The sequence below is a fragment of the Neomonachus schauinslandi genome, chromosome 11, assembly GCF_002201575.2.
Source record: "Neomonachus schauinslandi chromosome 11, ASM220157v2, whole genome shotgun sequence".
Lineage (NCBI taxonomy): Eukaryota > Metazoa > Chordata > Mammalia > Carnivora > Phocidae > Neomonachus > Neomonachus schauinslandi.
In genome coordinates, this window is record NC_058413.1 from 45297440 (window position 1) to 45312346 (window position 14907).

Here is a 14907-nt window from a genome sequence, read left to right on the forward strand (position 1 = left end):
ATGTCCTGCTTGGGGCTCCCCGCCTGCCCATGCCACAGGGCTCATAGTGGGCGAAGGCGGGGGAGTGCTTCCCTGCCTCTGTGCTACACGGTGCCAGTCGGACCCTCTGTGTGGCTGTCTGGTGGAATGGCCTTTCAGTGTTTGCTGCCGGCCTGCTGTCCCTAGGACCCAGACAAGCACCCGGGCTGGGTGAGAAATGGGCAAGGATTACAGGGTTTGTGCTGTACTCAGAACCCTCTAAACTCTGGCTCTGCTCCAGGCTGTGTTCACTGTGCTGTGCCCCCCTTAATCTCTGCCATGAGTGAGCTGTCCTTGGGGAGCTCTCAGCCATCCGGATATATACTTCTTCTGAGTACCCCCTCACTTGGTCAGGTGCGCTCAAGTAGGTCCAGACCCCAGTAGGAAATGTTATACTCCAGTATAGCCCAAGTCTGCTCCTGACAGGTGCCTCATCCCAGGGTGACAGACAGCCCTTGGTCTGGCCCATCACCAGATGTGTCCAGATGCCCCTGGACCCTTGTACTTCCCTGGAGCCTCTTTTCCTGTCACACCAACATGTCAAAGATGGTCCTCTTTTGCTGATGACCATGTCAGACTGCTTTCTTACTAGACAGAGAAGGGAGTCGTTGGGTGTAGACCCAGTTAAGTGTAGGCCACTTGTCAGTGGACATGGAAACCCTTCCTCTGGGGGCTAGACAGCAGCAACATCTTTCAGAGCTGGGGACCTCAGCGCAGAGCCATCTATCTTCTCCATCTGAACTCAAGAAGTGTTGTCAGAAGGGCACCCTGGTGGGGTTGTGGGTCTCTGTGGTTCCTTAGGAGCTAACATTTATTATGCCAGACCCTGTGCTAAGCTCCTTACATGGAACATCTCATCAAATATGGGGGGCCTCATCTCATCTCATCTCATACTCTATGAAAAGGGTACTAATATTATCAACGACATTTTCTGATTGGGGAAACAGGTGCAGGTAAGCTAGACCAAACCAGTGAATGGTAGATCTGGAGTGTAAAACCCAGATTCTGACTCCACAACCAGTCCTCTTAACCAGCCCTTTGGATGTCACATGGAAGGTAGAGCAGGGAGTCAGCATGCATTTTCTTAGAGGACCAGATAAGTATTTTTTATTTTTTAGGCCACATGGGCTCTGTTGCACGTACGTGACTCTGCCCTTGTAGCTCTAAAGTAGCTGTAGATAATATGTAAGCACGTGGATGAGGCTGTGGTCCAGTAAAGCCTTATTTACAAAATGGGTGGCGGGCCAGATTTGGCCCTCAGACTGTCGTTTGCCATTTGAGGTATAGAGGGAAGAATGTGAGGTTTGGAGGGAGCCAGACCTTTCTCCAATGCCCCCTGACAAACTGGGTGACTTTGGATTGGTCATTTAACCTTTTGATTTGGTTTCTTCATGTCTAATTAAACTAACCTCTACGTGGTACTTATCAACTAACTTATTTAAAATGGTTTATGGAGCCCCTTGCAAGAGATGTGTACTGTGCTGGGGGCACAGCAGGGAGCCAGACAGATGTCAACCTGCCCTCATGGAGTCCACACGCGTGAGCAAGACAGAGATAACTTTGGGTAAAGACATCGGCTGGCATGGTGCTTGGCTCTGGGCAGGAATTCAACAGAGAGGTCTTCTTGCCACTGCTGTGCCCCTGATTTATCATTCAAGACCCATTGCTTTCCAGTTTGTTGTGGTTTATACCCATGCTGAGCAAAAAGATGGGAGCACGTGGTAGAACCTAGGACTTGAGTATGTTTATAATACATTTTTAGGCAACACAGGTCTAACTGTGAATCATAATTTTTTCATTAACTGATCTCATTTTACTTGGTAATATCCATTTAGGTAGGTATGTGAGAGCAGTAAAACTCCATTTCTTTTAAATATTATATGATTCCGTTGGCTCACTGATTCAGATTTTTACTGCCCCCAACATTCCAATGAATGAGCCATACATCTTTTTAGAGAGAGCGAGGACCTTTACGATCACGTAAGCCCTGGGCCTCCCTTCACACATGCCTCGGAGGGGAGAACGAGTGCGCACTGGGTTCTGGAACTTTGGAACTTTGAGTGGCCACCACATTTCTTGCTTGGCCATAGAAATGCTCACATGGTTTGCATTTTACTCCTTCTTAGGTCCTAATCTGTTTTGTATATCTGAGTTTCCTTCCCTCTCTTTAAGGCAAGTTGCTCTGCCATGTTTATCTATGCAACTCTTGTGTGTTCCAGCCCACTGCCACGTAGAACTAGCGTGGTCTAGCGGTCAGGACCGCTGCCTTGGGAGACAGAGCTCCCAGGACTGACCGTCCCCTACTTCGCTTCCTTATGAGTGAGTCAGGGCAGGTTTCTCATCCTCAGCCTGTGCCTCACTTTCACTACCTGTAACGCGGAAACGAAGATAGTCCCCAGCTCACAGGGTGCGATGAGTTGATGGGGGAGAACCCTTCACAGCAGAGCCTGACTGGTGGTCAGCACTCAGCGGGGGTTAGCTATGATGGTTCTCCCAGGAGATACACGTACCTCCAGCGTGGGGTATGTCCCAAGGACATGGTCAGGAGAGGTGAGGTGCCTTCCACAGGTTCTCCCAGCGCCTGGGAGCCCCAGGCCTGATGACACATCTTTGGGCGTCTCTCTCACTAAAGTCTCTGGCATCAGTTTGCTTGCTCTGCTTCAGAATCAAGGGCTCTCTAATTTGCAGGGAGCCACAGAAGCCCCCTTCTCTCAAGAGAGCCTTCGTGCACCTGCAGGGACAGGGGCTTCTGCCCCCGGAGCACCCCTTCCACGATAGGAGGATCCTGGGTGTTGGAAGGCCTCCTCCCCTCTCCCAGACTGGTTCTTATGCTAGCCCCCCAGGAGGAGGTGGGAGTAAGAGCTATGGTCTGCAGCGCTGAGCTCCCCAACCTGGAGGACCCTGGAACCTTAGGGCCTTGCCTGGCTCCAGCCTGTATCTTTACCCAGCATAGGTGTGTGTCCTATGCCCATAGGCTTCGTGCAGGTGGCTGAGTGGTCATTGGCAAGTGTCCCAAGCCTCCCCCTTCTGTCCCTAACCTGCTTCTGCTTCCTCTGGTCTCTGTCTCATTCCAGGCTCCCGGTGCCATCTCTCACTTACGTCATGTTATGAGCATGGAGGGTACCATCAAGTGGGCTTGGCATCTCTGTCCAATTTCTCTGATTTCTGACCTTGACTACCTGTCTCTCAGAATGAATGCCAAAGTTCTGACCCATCAGCCTATGTCCTGGCAAGACCTACCTGTTGCCCCCATAAAAGAGAGATTCAGATTGACTCACCAGGCTCCCCTTGTGAGGTGCTAGGCTAGTTACCATGTATTGTGTACTTTTCTGAGACATATGCTGGCCTAAGTGCTGTATAGACATTATTTATGTAATCCTCTCAGATCCTGGGCGGGGACGGTGGGTTGGTATTAGTGTACCCGCATTAGAAATGGGGGGATCAAGGCGTAGGGAGGTTTAGTGTTTGCTTGTGACCATGTAGCCAGTGAATGGTGGAGGAGGGATTTATTTGAATCTATGTCTGTGTGGAATCCAAAGCGCCTGCTCTTATGGGTAATAATGCCCCCTTCATTTTCTTAGAAAACTCCAGGGAAACCATGAGCTTGTGACCTGGTGTGGGGGCTGCCCCTACCTACAAATCGACCAGGGGTCCTGTTGTTCAGTGTCCAGAGTGCATGGGTGACCCCTCTGTGCCACTGATTTCCCTATTCTGGTAGGCACAGTCTGGAAGCAGCAGAAGGCAGTCTGGCTGGGGGTCCTTGGAGCCAGGTGAATGGCACTCGGCGGGGCCAGGCCACTCAGAGCAGACTAGACAATGGAGAGGGAGGTAGGCCAACAAGAACCCCGGTGAGAGGACCTGGGTATGGAGCAGGCTCAGGACTGGCAGGGAGTTGGGGTGCAATCTTGGGAAAGAGAAGCAGAAGCCCAGTTTGAGGGCTAGGGCTAGCATCTGTGGTGGGGAAAGTAGGGAGTTCTGACTTGAAGCCATGGGGCATTGGGATCATATCCGTCGGCCTCTCGGTATACCCTATAGGGTGTATTTCTATATCCCTTGTACCTAGTGGTTGTGGATGAATGGATGGATGAAGGGATGATGAATGAATGGATGGATGGATGGATGGATGGATGGATGGATGGATGGATGGATAAATGAGTTTGAGGAAGCCTGAGGATTACAGTCTATTCTCCCCACAGCCTCCACATAGGGGGATGAGATTGTTTTACCCACGGTGGTGGTGAGGAAGGGAAAGGGGTTATCATGGCATTTGTAGGGGTGCACTCTGACCCGCTGTCTCCTTGTCCCTTCTTTCTCCAGAGGCTCCCGCCAAGCCTGAGGAGGCAGAGGCTGAGCCCTTCACAGACTCCTCTCTGTTTGCACACTGGGGCCAGGAGCTCAGCCCTGAAGGCCGGCGCGTAGCCCTGAAGCAGTTCCAGTACTACGGCTACAACGCCTACCTCAGTGACCGCCTGCCCCTCGACCGGCCCCTGCCTGACCTCAGACCTAGTGGGTGAGCGGAGTCAGTGGCTGGGCCCTTCTCGACCTGCCTGTGAGGAGATGGGGTCACCACGGTGCCGGTAACAGAGTCAGGACAGGGCATTCGGACTCCTGGGTCCCTCTCCTGCTTCAGCCAGGGTTTGTGCCCTCAGCCTTCATGGGGCAAGTCACTCTCCTCCTCCTCCCAGAGCCTCAGTTTCTCCATCTGCTAAGCAGGGGGAGGTCTTCTTCCATGAGAGATGTTGAGGATTAATAACCCAATTTATTCCTCACGGGCTCTAGAATCATCTGGTGTTCCTGTTAATAAGTCTTTTTAACCCAATTAGTTGCATTTTTAGGAACAATTATTTTTTTCTATAAATTAGTATTTAAAGTATAGCCATCTTCCAGGGCTAATAAGTCATTACACCTGACACAGAAGTCTGTCTTGACTTCTCTCTTTGTTCCAGAAGATGTTCCTTTAAGGTTCAGTTAGAATTTTTATTACTCCTAATTATTAAAAGTGTGGGCATGTACCACAGCTGAGAAAATCTCATTAACTTTTGTGAGCTCCCCCCATACCTTCTTTCCCCCTCTTTCTCCTTATTTTTAAATTTTTCTTAAAGCTGCAAACTACAGTGAGCTTATATCTGAAGGAAAGATACAAAGATCTTTTTCAGGAAAGATCTTGCTGCTGGGTTTGGAGGCTATGTTCTTTTAGGGAGAGAAGTTCAGTTCAGTTCCATAGACATTTATTGAGCACCTGCTGTATACTGTATAATTGCGTATGGTTTTCCCTGGCCCAAGGAGAACTTGGCTGGACTCTAGGGATGAAAGAGCAGCTGAGGATCTACAAGAGCTAGAAGAGTATATATTCATTTAAAGGATATTTGCTGAGCGTTTATATACGCCAGCATAGTCTAGGCACAGGGATAGAGCAGTGAACAAAACAGACAGGAATCCTTGCCCTCACAGAGCTTACATTCTAGATGGGCAGGGACACATAATAAACAAAGCAAAAAAGTCAAATATGTAGCATGTTAGATGGTAGTAAATGCTATGAAGAAATAGAAAGTTGGAGAGGGAAATAGGAACTTCTTGGAATAGGAGGAGGGGTTAGGTTTTTAGTGAGGTGGTCAGAAAAGGCCTCACGAAGAAGGTGACATTTGAGCAAATATCCAGAAGAGATGACAAAGCGAGCCATGTGGATACCTGGGGGGAAACTTTCTAGTTAGAGGGACCAGCCGGTACAAAGGTCCTGAGGTAGAAGTGTGCTTGGCATGTTTGAGAAAGGAGGCCCATGCAGCTGGAACGGAGCAAGGGAGAAGGCGGTAGTGGGAGATGAGGTCAGAGGGGCCACAGGAAGCAGATCAAGTAGGCCAGTGGTTCTCAAACTTGGCTGCACGTTCAACTCATAGGGAGCTTTAGAATAATCTTGATGCCAGGGCCACACCCTAGACCAATTAGATAGGAGTTTCCAGAGGTGGCCCTCTGTATCTGTATCGTTTAGAGCTCTCGGGTGATTCCAGTGTGCAGTCCAGGTTGAGACTCGCAGGCAAGGGGCCCTGAGGCTTTGTAGGCTGCTGCACGGGGTGTGGCTTGTACTCTGTGAGGTGGGGATCCAAGGGAAGCGCTCGAGCAGACTGGTAATATGCTCTGATTGTCATTTTCAAAGGCCCCCGTGGCTGCCGTGTTGAGAACAGACTGAAAGAGCCTGGGAGGGAGCAGGGAGACCGGTTAGGAGGCTTCTGCCTATCCCAGTGAGAGGTGCTGCTAGCTTGGGGCATGATGGCAGGGGGCAGGTGTTGGGATGGGGTTGGCTTGTGGGGGTGTCCCAAAGGTGACTTTATCTCAATGCCACAGGGTCTCAGCCCCCTGACAGTGCTGCAGAGACCACGCCTGGGGCTGCAGAGAAGCAGGTCTGATGCGGGCAGAACCTAGAGGCTCCGGGAAAAGGGTCCTCAAGAGGAGTTGGGGCCCCAGGACTCCTGCAGGGGCCTTCGCCTTGATCTTGGCCCACACAGGGGCTGCAGACTTTGCAGCCAGCTCTGACGTACAGCTCAGGCCTCGCTCAAAGCACGTTTGTTCCAAATTAGAGGGGAACTGAGAAGGAAGCTATGGAAACAGACTGCAGCATGACTATAACAATGACTGGTATTTACACAGGGCTTGACATGTTGAGAATGCCTTTCCCATCTGGACCACACCAACCTGCCCCAGAGGTCGGGAAGGAACTGGCACATTCTCCCCATTCAGAGTTAAGGAAACTGAGGAACAGAAAGAGTAAGGGTTATGTCTGAGATCACACGGCTGGATGAGTAGCTGAGCTGAGACTCAACCCCATGTGTCCAGATGCCAAATCCTGGCCTTTGATGGTAGCCCACGGCTGTGTTGTTAGGAGCCAACAGACGCCGGAGCCCCTTACCCCTTCATCGAGAGATGTGCCCTGTCGCTATTCCTTCCTACTTCCATGGGAGAGAAACAGGAAGGTGAAGGGTGGAGGGGACTGGGCCATGCGGCCTTTCTCCGAAGGGCAGGCCTCCCTTGCAAGCATGCTCTAGAGGCAGCAAGGTTCAGGGGGCAGTCCAGCCTGGGCTTCCTGAGTTTGCGGAGACAGGATCTCTGAAGGACTCCAGGTGGGCAGAATTCTGAGCAATAATCATAATTATTGCTCTGCACAAAGCTACAGTTTATGGAGCTTCCATGCCTCCTCTGTGGGGCAAGGTGCCTTTTCAGGGAAGGAAAAACGGAATCTCTGATACAAGACAGAGCTGAGCCCTCTCCGTGAGCCTCCACCAGTGCTCTCTGCAGGGGCTTTAAGGATGCGGTTTCTCTTTGCACACGTACTTGGAAAGCTCCGTGTAGCTCCACTTCAGATCCCGTGCCAGATGCACAACCAAGATCGGAGAGCTGTTGGTGAACCACTCAAAACAAGAGTGTGCTTAGCTGAAACAGGGCCTCTCTTTGTCTGTCAATTTCCGTAAAAACATTCCTGCCTTGTAACAAGGTCATTGCTTCTTAGCTTATCCTGTTTAACTCATTTTGGAAAACATTTTTTCAAAGTCTTTACTATCATCCCATTCCAGATTACACTGGCAAACATTTCTCTAGCATGAGCCATGTTTGCAGGGATGCGTTTGGCACTCTATTTCTGTTAACTCTTCGACTCCTCGCAGTGACCTTCTGGAGTAGGGACTTGTCCGGGAAACCCACACTGTTCTGGATTCTCCTACTCACAGTCCTTCTGACACCAGCTGTGTGGGGGTTTTCCATGCCAGCCAATTCTGTGACGCTAGCTGGGTGCCCTACGGTTCAATTCAGTTGTAGCTCTATCTGCCAGCAGTTAGCATCAGTCCCACTGGCTGCAGGCTCAGTCCCACCACACCGCCCCCTCTTCAAGGCCAGTCACCAGTCTCAGTTGTCATCTCTGCTTCTGACCAGCTATAAGTGAGGTCCCCACCACCTGTCCTGGAGTTCAGTAATTTGCTAGCAGTGGTACAGAACTCAGGGAAATGCTTACACTTAGCAGTGGATTATGAGAGATGTAAGACAGGATACAGATGAACAGTCTGATGAGGAGTTATATAGGGTGAGGGCCTGGGAGGGTCCCAGGCACAGGAGCTTCTGTCCCCATGGACCTGGGGTATATCATCCTCCTGGTATGCGCAGATGTGTTCAGCAACCTTGAAGCTCTCTGAACCCCATACTTTCAGGATCTGTATGGAGGCTTCATCATGTAGGCATGATGGATTATTAACTCACTTTCCAGCCCCTCTCCTCTGTTCCAAACTTTGGTCTTTCTGGTGACCAGCCGTCATTCAGGGCCCACCAAGAATCACCTCATTAGATTAAGAGATGCTCCCATCACCCAGAAATTCCAAGGCACTTAGGAGCTCTGTGTCAGACACTCCTGTCACTCAGGGAATGACAAGGGTTTTAGGATCTCCGTGTCAGGAACTGGGGTCAAAGACCAAATATGAGCAGAAACCAGGGGCAGAGACCAATATATATATTTCTTATTATTTGACAGTATTATTATTCGTTCCCGTTTTACCAAAGAGGAAACTGAGGCACGGAGAGACTGTAACATCTGTTCAAGGCTGCTAGTGACAGAGCCGGGGTTTGAACCCAGGTAGTCTGGCAATAGAATTTGTGTTTGTAACCGCCACCACGCTTACTGCCTTGAAGTGTCAATTTGTGACACTCTAATGGGGATGGGGACTGCTTGAACAGTATGTAGCACTGGGCCCATCAGTTTGTCTGAGTCGGGAAAGTCTTCTCTAAGTGCTGGTAAAACTGTTTTGCTGAACATAAAACCCATTATCGAGGCAGAGAATGAGGCCTTTGCTACAGGTAATGTTGGGATATGAGGCAAGGTGGGTGGGGGTGGGTAGCATCTGGAGAGGAAGCACCATGCTAAGGACAGTCTCCAGATGGACCTGGCCAGGTGGATCTTGCTTCATTCTCAGTGCCCTTGGGGACTTCTGTCCCCCGAGGTGTCCTTGGATTTTGCACTTTGCTCTTTGTATTCTTGGGTTTGCTCTTCCAAGTTCTAACCCTGACACTATGCTTGGCTTAATTCCTGGACTGGAATGTGGGTGATCCAAATCCTGCCCCACCCTCTCTGCCATCATTTCTGGCTGGTCCTTTCTTGGTGCTGAAAAATGCAATCTGACCCACTTTTGTCATCTGGCTGAAAGGACCATTCTATACTCAGGGTCTTATACACAGCAGAAGACATAATGAGAAGGAAAAAAGTCCATCCAGCTGGTTGCTAGGCTTTATTAATTCATTCATCCCACAAACATGTATTGAGCTCCAAGTATGTGCCAGGCACCCAGTAAAGCACCAGACAGCCCATTGTTCCACAACAACAGGTGCACACCTCATTCTTTTCTGCAGGCCGTGGTGGTTATTTCCGACCAGGAGCTGCGGAAAGCGGAAGGGACGAGTGCCTGAGCTAGTGGGCATTTGGGTGTGGGTAGGAGCAAGGGAGCTCCGGGTGGCAAGCTTCAAGGCTTAAAGTTGCCATGGCAACTCTATGGCCTACCTCCAAGGTAGTTCAGGGCAGAGCCTCTGGCAGGTACTATTCCTGCCTCTCGCTGGGAGATCCTCAGAGGCTCCTGAGTCTGTCAGTGATCATGTCACCTTTCTTTCCAGTGTCCCCTGAGGTCCTTGTCCCTCCCTCCCAGGGGGTAGGGTGGACTGGCTTTTGGGTTGACTGGGGGGCTCAAGCTTGAGACAGAGTGATGAGGGTATGATCTAAAGGGGGTTAGACTATTTTCTGCAGCCCCAGGAGGGAGCAACTGGGACAGATGCACACACACACACACACACACACACCAGCCCTATTCCTGAACTGGAGAGATCCTGTATGAATATCCAAGTAGAAAGATCTGGAATGGGAATATAGCAGAGAGAGAACACAGCATGGAGCCAGGGGCTCAGTCCCCCTAGGAGCAGGTTAGAGTCCATCCAAGGTGACTGTGGGTATTTGCTGCCACCCCTGGGGTGTGGCCACAGGTTTGCATGTATGAATTGGAGGGCTGTAGGGTCCTCATCTCTGGACTTTGTGGGCCAGCAGGGATGGTTGGGTATGTATGGTGGACAGAATAATGGTCTCCCAAGGGCGCCCATGTTCTAATCCCTGGAACCTATGACTATGGTCTGGTACATGGCAAAGGAGAATCAAGGTTGCAGATGGAATTAAGGTTGTTCATCAGCTGCTTTTAAAATAGAGAGATTATCCTGGATTATCGGGATGGGCCCAGTGTAATCACAGGGCACCTAAAAGTGGAAGAGAGAGGCAGAAGAATCAGGCCAGAGGGATGGCAGTGTGACAAGGACTCCACCAGCCATTGCTGGCCTTGAAGACAGAAAAGAACCATAAGCCAAGGCAAGGGGGCAAGCTTTAGATACTGGGAAAAGGCAGGAAAACAGATTATCTCTGTGAGCCTCAAGAAAGGAGCGTAGTGCTGCCAACACTGTGATGTTAGCCCCGTGAGACCCGTGTCAGACTTCTGACCCCCAGAACCGTAAGATAATAAATGTGTGTTGTTCTGAGTCGCCAAGTGTGTCGTGCTTTCTTGCAGCAGCAATATTAGTATTAGGAAACTCGTACGGGGCACAGCCTGTAGCACAAGATCCCGAGAAGGCGAGAGAGGCTCTGTGCTTGGTTTAATGCTCTACTGTCACTGTGTTAAAACTCAGAACGATTTGTGAATACCACCATCTTTGCCCTTTGCGCTGGGCCCCACAAATTATGTAGCTGGTCCTGGGGGACAAGGGGGATGGCTCAAGGGGGAGCAGCTGGGATCATGATTGCTGGACCATGTGGGAGTTGCTACCCAGGGGCTAATGATTTTTACTAAGAGCTACCACTTGCTCACTTACCGTGTGCCCTGTGCTGGGCAGACTGCTTAATGTGTATTTTCTAATTTCACTTTATCCTTTCGTCTGTTGGAGGCAATTATTATTATTTCTGTTTTATATAGGAGAATACTGAGTATTTGTCAAGTTAAGAAGCCCTACTCAAGTTCCCACAGGTGGTGGGTGGCAGAGCCAGTATTTTTTTTTTATTCTTATGTTAATCCCCTACATTACATCATTAGTTTTAGAATAGGTGTTCCATGATTCATTGTTTGTGCGTAACACCCAGTGCTCCATGCAGAACGTGCCCTCCTCAATACCCATCACCAGGCTAACCCATCCTCCCACCCCCCTCCCCTCTAGAATCCTCAGTTTGTTTTTCAGAGTCCATCATCTCTCGTGGTTCGTCTACCCCTCCGATTTCCCCCCCTTCATTCTTCCCCTCCTGCTATCTTCTTCTTTTTTTTTTTCTTAACATATATTGCATTATTTGTTTCAGAGGTACAGATCTGAGATTCAACAGTCTTGCACAATTCACAGCGCTTACCAGAGCACATACCCTCCCCAGTGTCTATCACCCAGTCACCCCATCCCTCCCACCCCACCCCCCACTCCAGCAACCCTCAGTTTGTTTCCTGCGATTAAGAATTCCTCGTATCAGTGAGATCATATGATACATGTCTTTCTCTGTTTGACTTATTTCCAGAGCCAGTATTTTTAGCTGGGTCTTGTGTCTTTAGGACACTGCCTTGGCATGCTTACCCTCCCCGGCCCAGGCGACTTTTTCTGGTTTGGGATCGTAGCTCTATGGAGGTGACCCAGAGATCTATGGAAGATGTGTCCTCCATGAGGGCAGCTTCCAAACAAAGGGGAAACACCCTGAGTAGTGATTCTGCTATTGCATTGAAAATGTTAACCACGCACAGTGAGGCGAGCGGGGGGGGCGACGGATCACACTCCTTTACTAAAGCACTCTGGGAAAACAGTTCTGATTCTTAATGTTAAGCTCATTATGGGTCAAGAGTATCATGTGGGCTATTCTTAAAGATAATATAATCTTGAGCTATATTAATAGAAATATAATGCCTTTAAAAGGGGAGGTGATAGTTTTGTCTATTTTGCCACTCAGATGACAAGTGCAGGATTGGATTGTAAGGGATATAGAGAAAGGAGTATGTTCAGAGGAGAACGAGTCAAGAGAAAAAGTGGGGAATGTGACAAACAGATGCAGTTTCTGCTTAGATTATAGAGTACTATAACAAGAGGGTTGACCTCCAGCAAGTTCCCCAGCCTCTCCTATGCCTTGATTTTCCTATACACAAATTAGAGATGGTAATATTAGAACACTGCCTGACACATAGCAACTGCTATTTAATTTTTTGTGACTTGCATCATGTGGGTCTTTGGTCTGTAAAAGAGATGGCTTGGGGGGACATGACCATGACTTTAAGTCCCCAGAGGACTGCTGTGTGGACAAGGAGCCACATGGGACAGGCCATTGGCCCCGGGGTTAGAGGAGAGGAGAGCCAGGCAGGTCAGATGGCGGGATTTCTCCCCAGCCCCAGAGTTCTGGGCATCAGAGGCTGGAGCCAGGTCTGATGGAGAGCAAAGATACCCCATCCTCCTTTTTCTGACCTAAGGGGCCCACCTTCCCCCACCGCAACTTCTCCTTGCCTGACCTGCTCACCAACAAACTCACCAGACGGAGACACTCAGTCCCTGATGTGCTTTCCCCACCAGCTGACTTGTTCCCTGGGCCACTGTCCATGTAGCCCCAGGGATTCCATTTCCCCTGGATTTCTAGTAAGATGTTTTAGGAACAAATGGTTTCTCTGCTTCCTGTCAGTTGTGTACATTTCAAATGACTCTTTTCTCTCTTGTCTTACTTACAATCAACATTTGATACAGCAGATCCTTTCTCCAAATTGGTATAATCACCTGTAAGATGTTTGTAGGAGCTCTCCCTCTGGATGAAAGCTGGACATTTTGATGATCACATCTACTTAGTAGTTTACCTGTCTGTGGTTTCTGATCAGATGGTCCTGTTTCTCTCGCCTTGCAGACGGTTAAAGCTCCCAGTTCTTAGATGTCTGCTGTCTCTTCCACACCTGAGCCAGGGGGATATCCCCCCACCCCACCCCCACCTGGGCTCCATTTACTGCTCTGGCTTATCAGAGGATAAGAGAAACTAGATAACATGACTAACAGATGAAGCTTCTGCTTAGATTATAGAACGATGTTTAAAACAGGTAGGTTGCAAGGCCCGGTCTCTCATTTACAAACTGGTTGACCTCCCACAAGGTACCAATCCCCGTTGTACCTTTCTCGTAAGATAATCCATTTGTGTTGTTTTCAGGCACCAAGTTTATAGTGATTTTTTTATGGCAACTCTGTTCGTGTGAGGAAATCATACAGGGTACCATCAGCGACTTACTGTTCAGCTCAGCGATTCCTGCTCTGCCAGGTCATGCTGGAATTCCCACCCACAGGCCTTTCATGGGCCTGAATCAGTTCTCCTGTTCGTCAATCGAGTATTTATTCATTTGTTCATTCAGCTAGACACCCAGGGGCTCCTGAATTTCCACTCTGTGCTGCGCGTAGTAACAAGGTACTAGCCATACCTGGTGAGTAAAGCAGATGTGGTCTTGACCTCATGCAGTTTATAGGCTAGCAGAGATGCTGGTGTTTGTTAAATACTCACATAAAAACATGTTGCGATGGCTTATGAGTGGCATGCAAGTAAGGCGGAGGAGGCTGTGAGAGTCTGACGGGGGAATCCAGTTGCAGCCCAGGAATCTCAGCGGGCCTCTCCTTCCTGGGGCTCCTGCGTGCTCTCGGAGCAAGGAGCTGAGCTCACGTGGCAACCACAGATGGCTGGGGTTCTTTGTAGGCTGATGTTCACGCCCAATCACATCATCACACAGCCGGAAGCCATGTGTTCAGGTGTGGAGGAGGGGGGCATGATTCAGGACGGCCCAGGGAGGCCTGAGCCTGCCTCCTCCTGACTCACGTGTTAGAACGCAGTCTCTAGTGGTGACTCTCTGCATCTCCAGCTCCCTGACCTGTCCTGTTCCAACCCCATCATTTCTATTGCCCCAGACTCCTGCTTCCTGCCTCCTGGGGTATCTCACGTTCAACCTTCCCACGAGAGAGGGCTGGATCGGGTCACAGGTCCTTCTTTAGTATTGCCAGATCTGACTACACACAGCTCCTGGGCCAGGTTGCCCTATATGCTGATGGCCACGCTGTTGGTAGCTATGTGGAGCTCAGGAATCAGGCTCTGGTCCCATCAGCGGTGGGCCAAATGATGAAGCCACGAGACAGAAGACCCAGACCCCTTTATACCAGGAGTCACCGGGATGGTTTATCCCAATGGGAACAATGCACCAGGAAGAGTTTCAGGGTTCACGTGCCCAGCAGGGCTTTATCATCTTTGCACACATCGGACACACAACATCCTCTCCATCTTTCATCAGAGAGCAGCCTGGAGTGACTTCTGTTTTGCAGCCCCCCACCCCCACCAGGTCTCTAGCTTGTCACAACACCATTGTTTTGCCGGATGCGTCTCTGGGTGAGAGTGGGAAGATACAGACCCTAGTTTAGCAGGGATTATGAGTATAGGCTTTGGAGACAAATGAGCCCAGGTTTAAGCCCTGGAAAGTAACTGAACTGTCTTAGCCCTATTTCCCTCATCTGTAAAATGGGGATAATGGTGTTTGCCATATAGGGTTGTAGGAAGGAAAAAAGGGGGGGGGGGGGGAGTAAAAATATCCAAACATCTCTTAGCATGGTTTATGGCAAATCGTGAACACTCAGAAAATGGAAATTATTACTATTATAATTTCCAAATATTCTACAGGGGGTCCGTGGGCAGTAGGGGTAGCAGGCACCGTGCAGTCTCTCCGGTGCAGAGGTCATGGAGATAGAGATGCCAGCCAGAGGGAGTAAAAATTTTGACTATCCTCATGCTCAATGAAAATCTCCTCATTGCCCTCATCTGTGGGTTTCATTAAGTCCAGCAGACTGGACGGAGGCCAGCCTGGG

At 49.8% G+C, this 14907-nt stretch overlaps 1 protein-coding gene across 2 annotated transcripts in view; it reads left to right on the top strand.

Annotated features, from left to right (window-relative positions):
* GALNT18 (polypeptide N-acetylgalactosaminyltransferase 18) overlaps nucleotides 1–14907 on the top strand; it is a 346837-nt gene that overhangs the window by 171000 nt on the left and 160930 nt on the right. For both annotated transcript variants that reach the window (XM_044919842.1, XM_021685303.2), the window contains exon 2: nucleotides 4336–4528. In XM_044919842.1, coding sequence (XP_044775777.1) covers nucleotides 4336–4528 — 193 coding nt within the window. The remainder of the gene's footprint in view (nucleotides 1–4335; nucleotides 4529–14907) is intronic.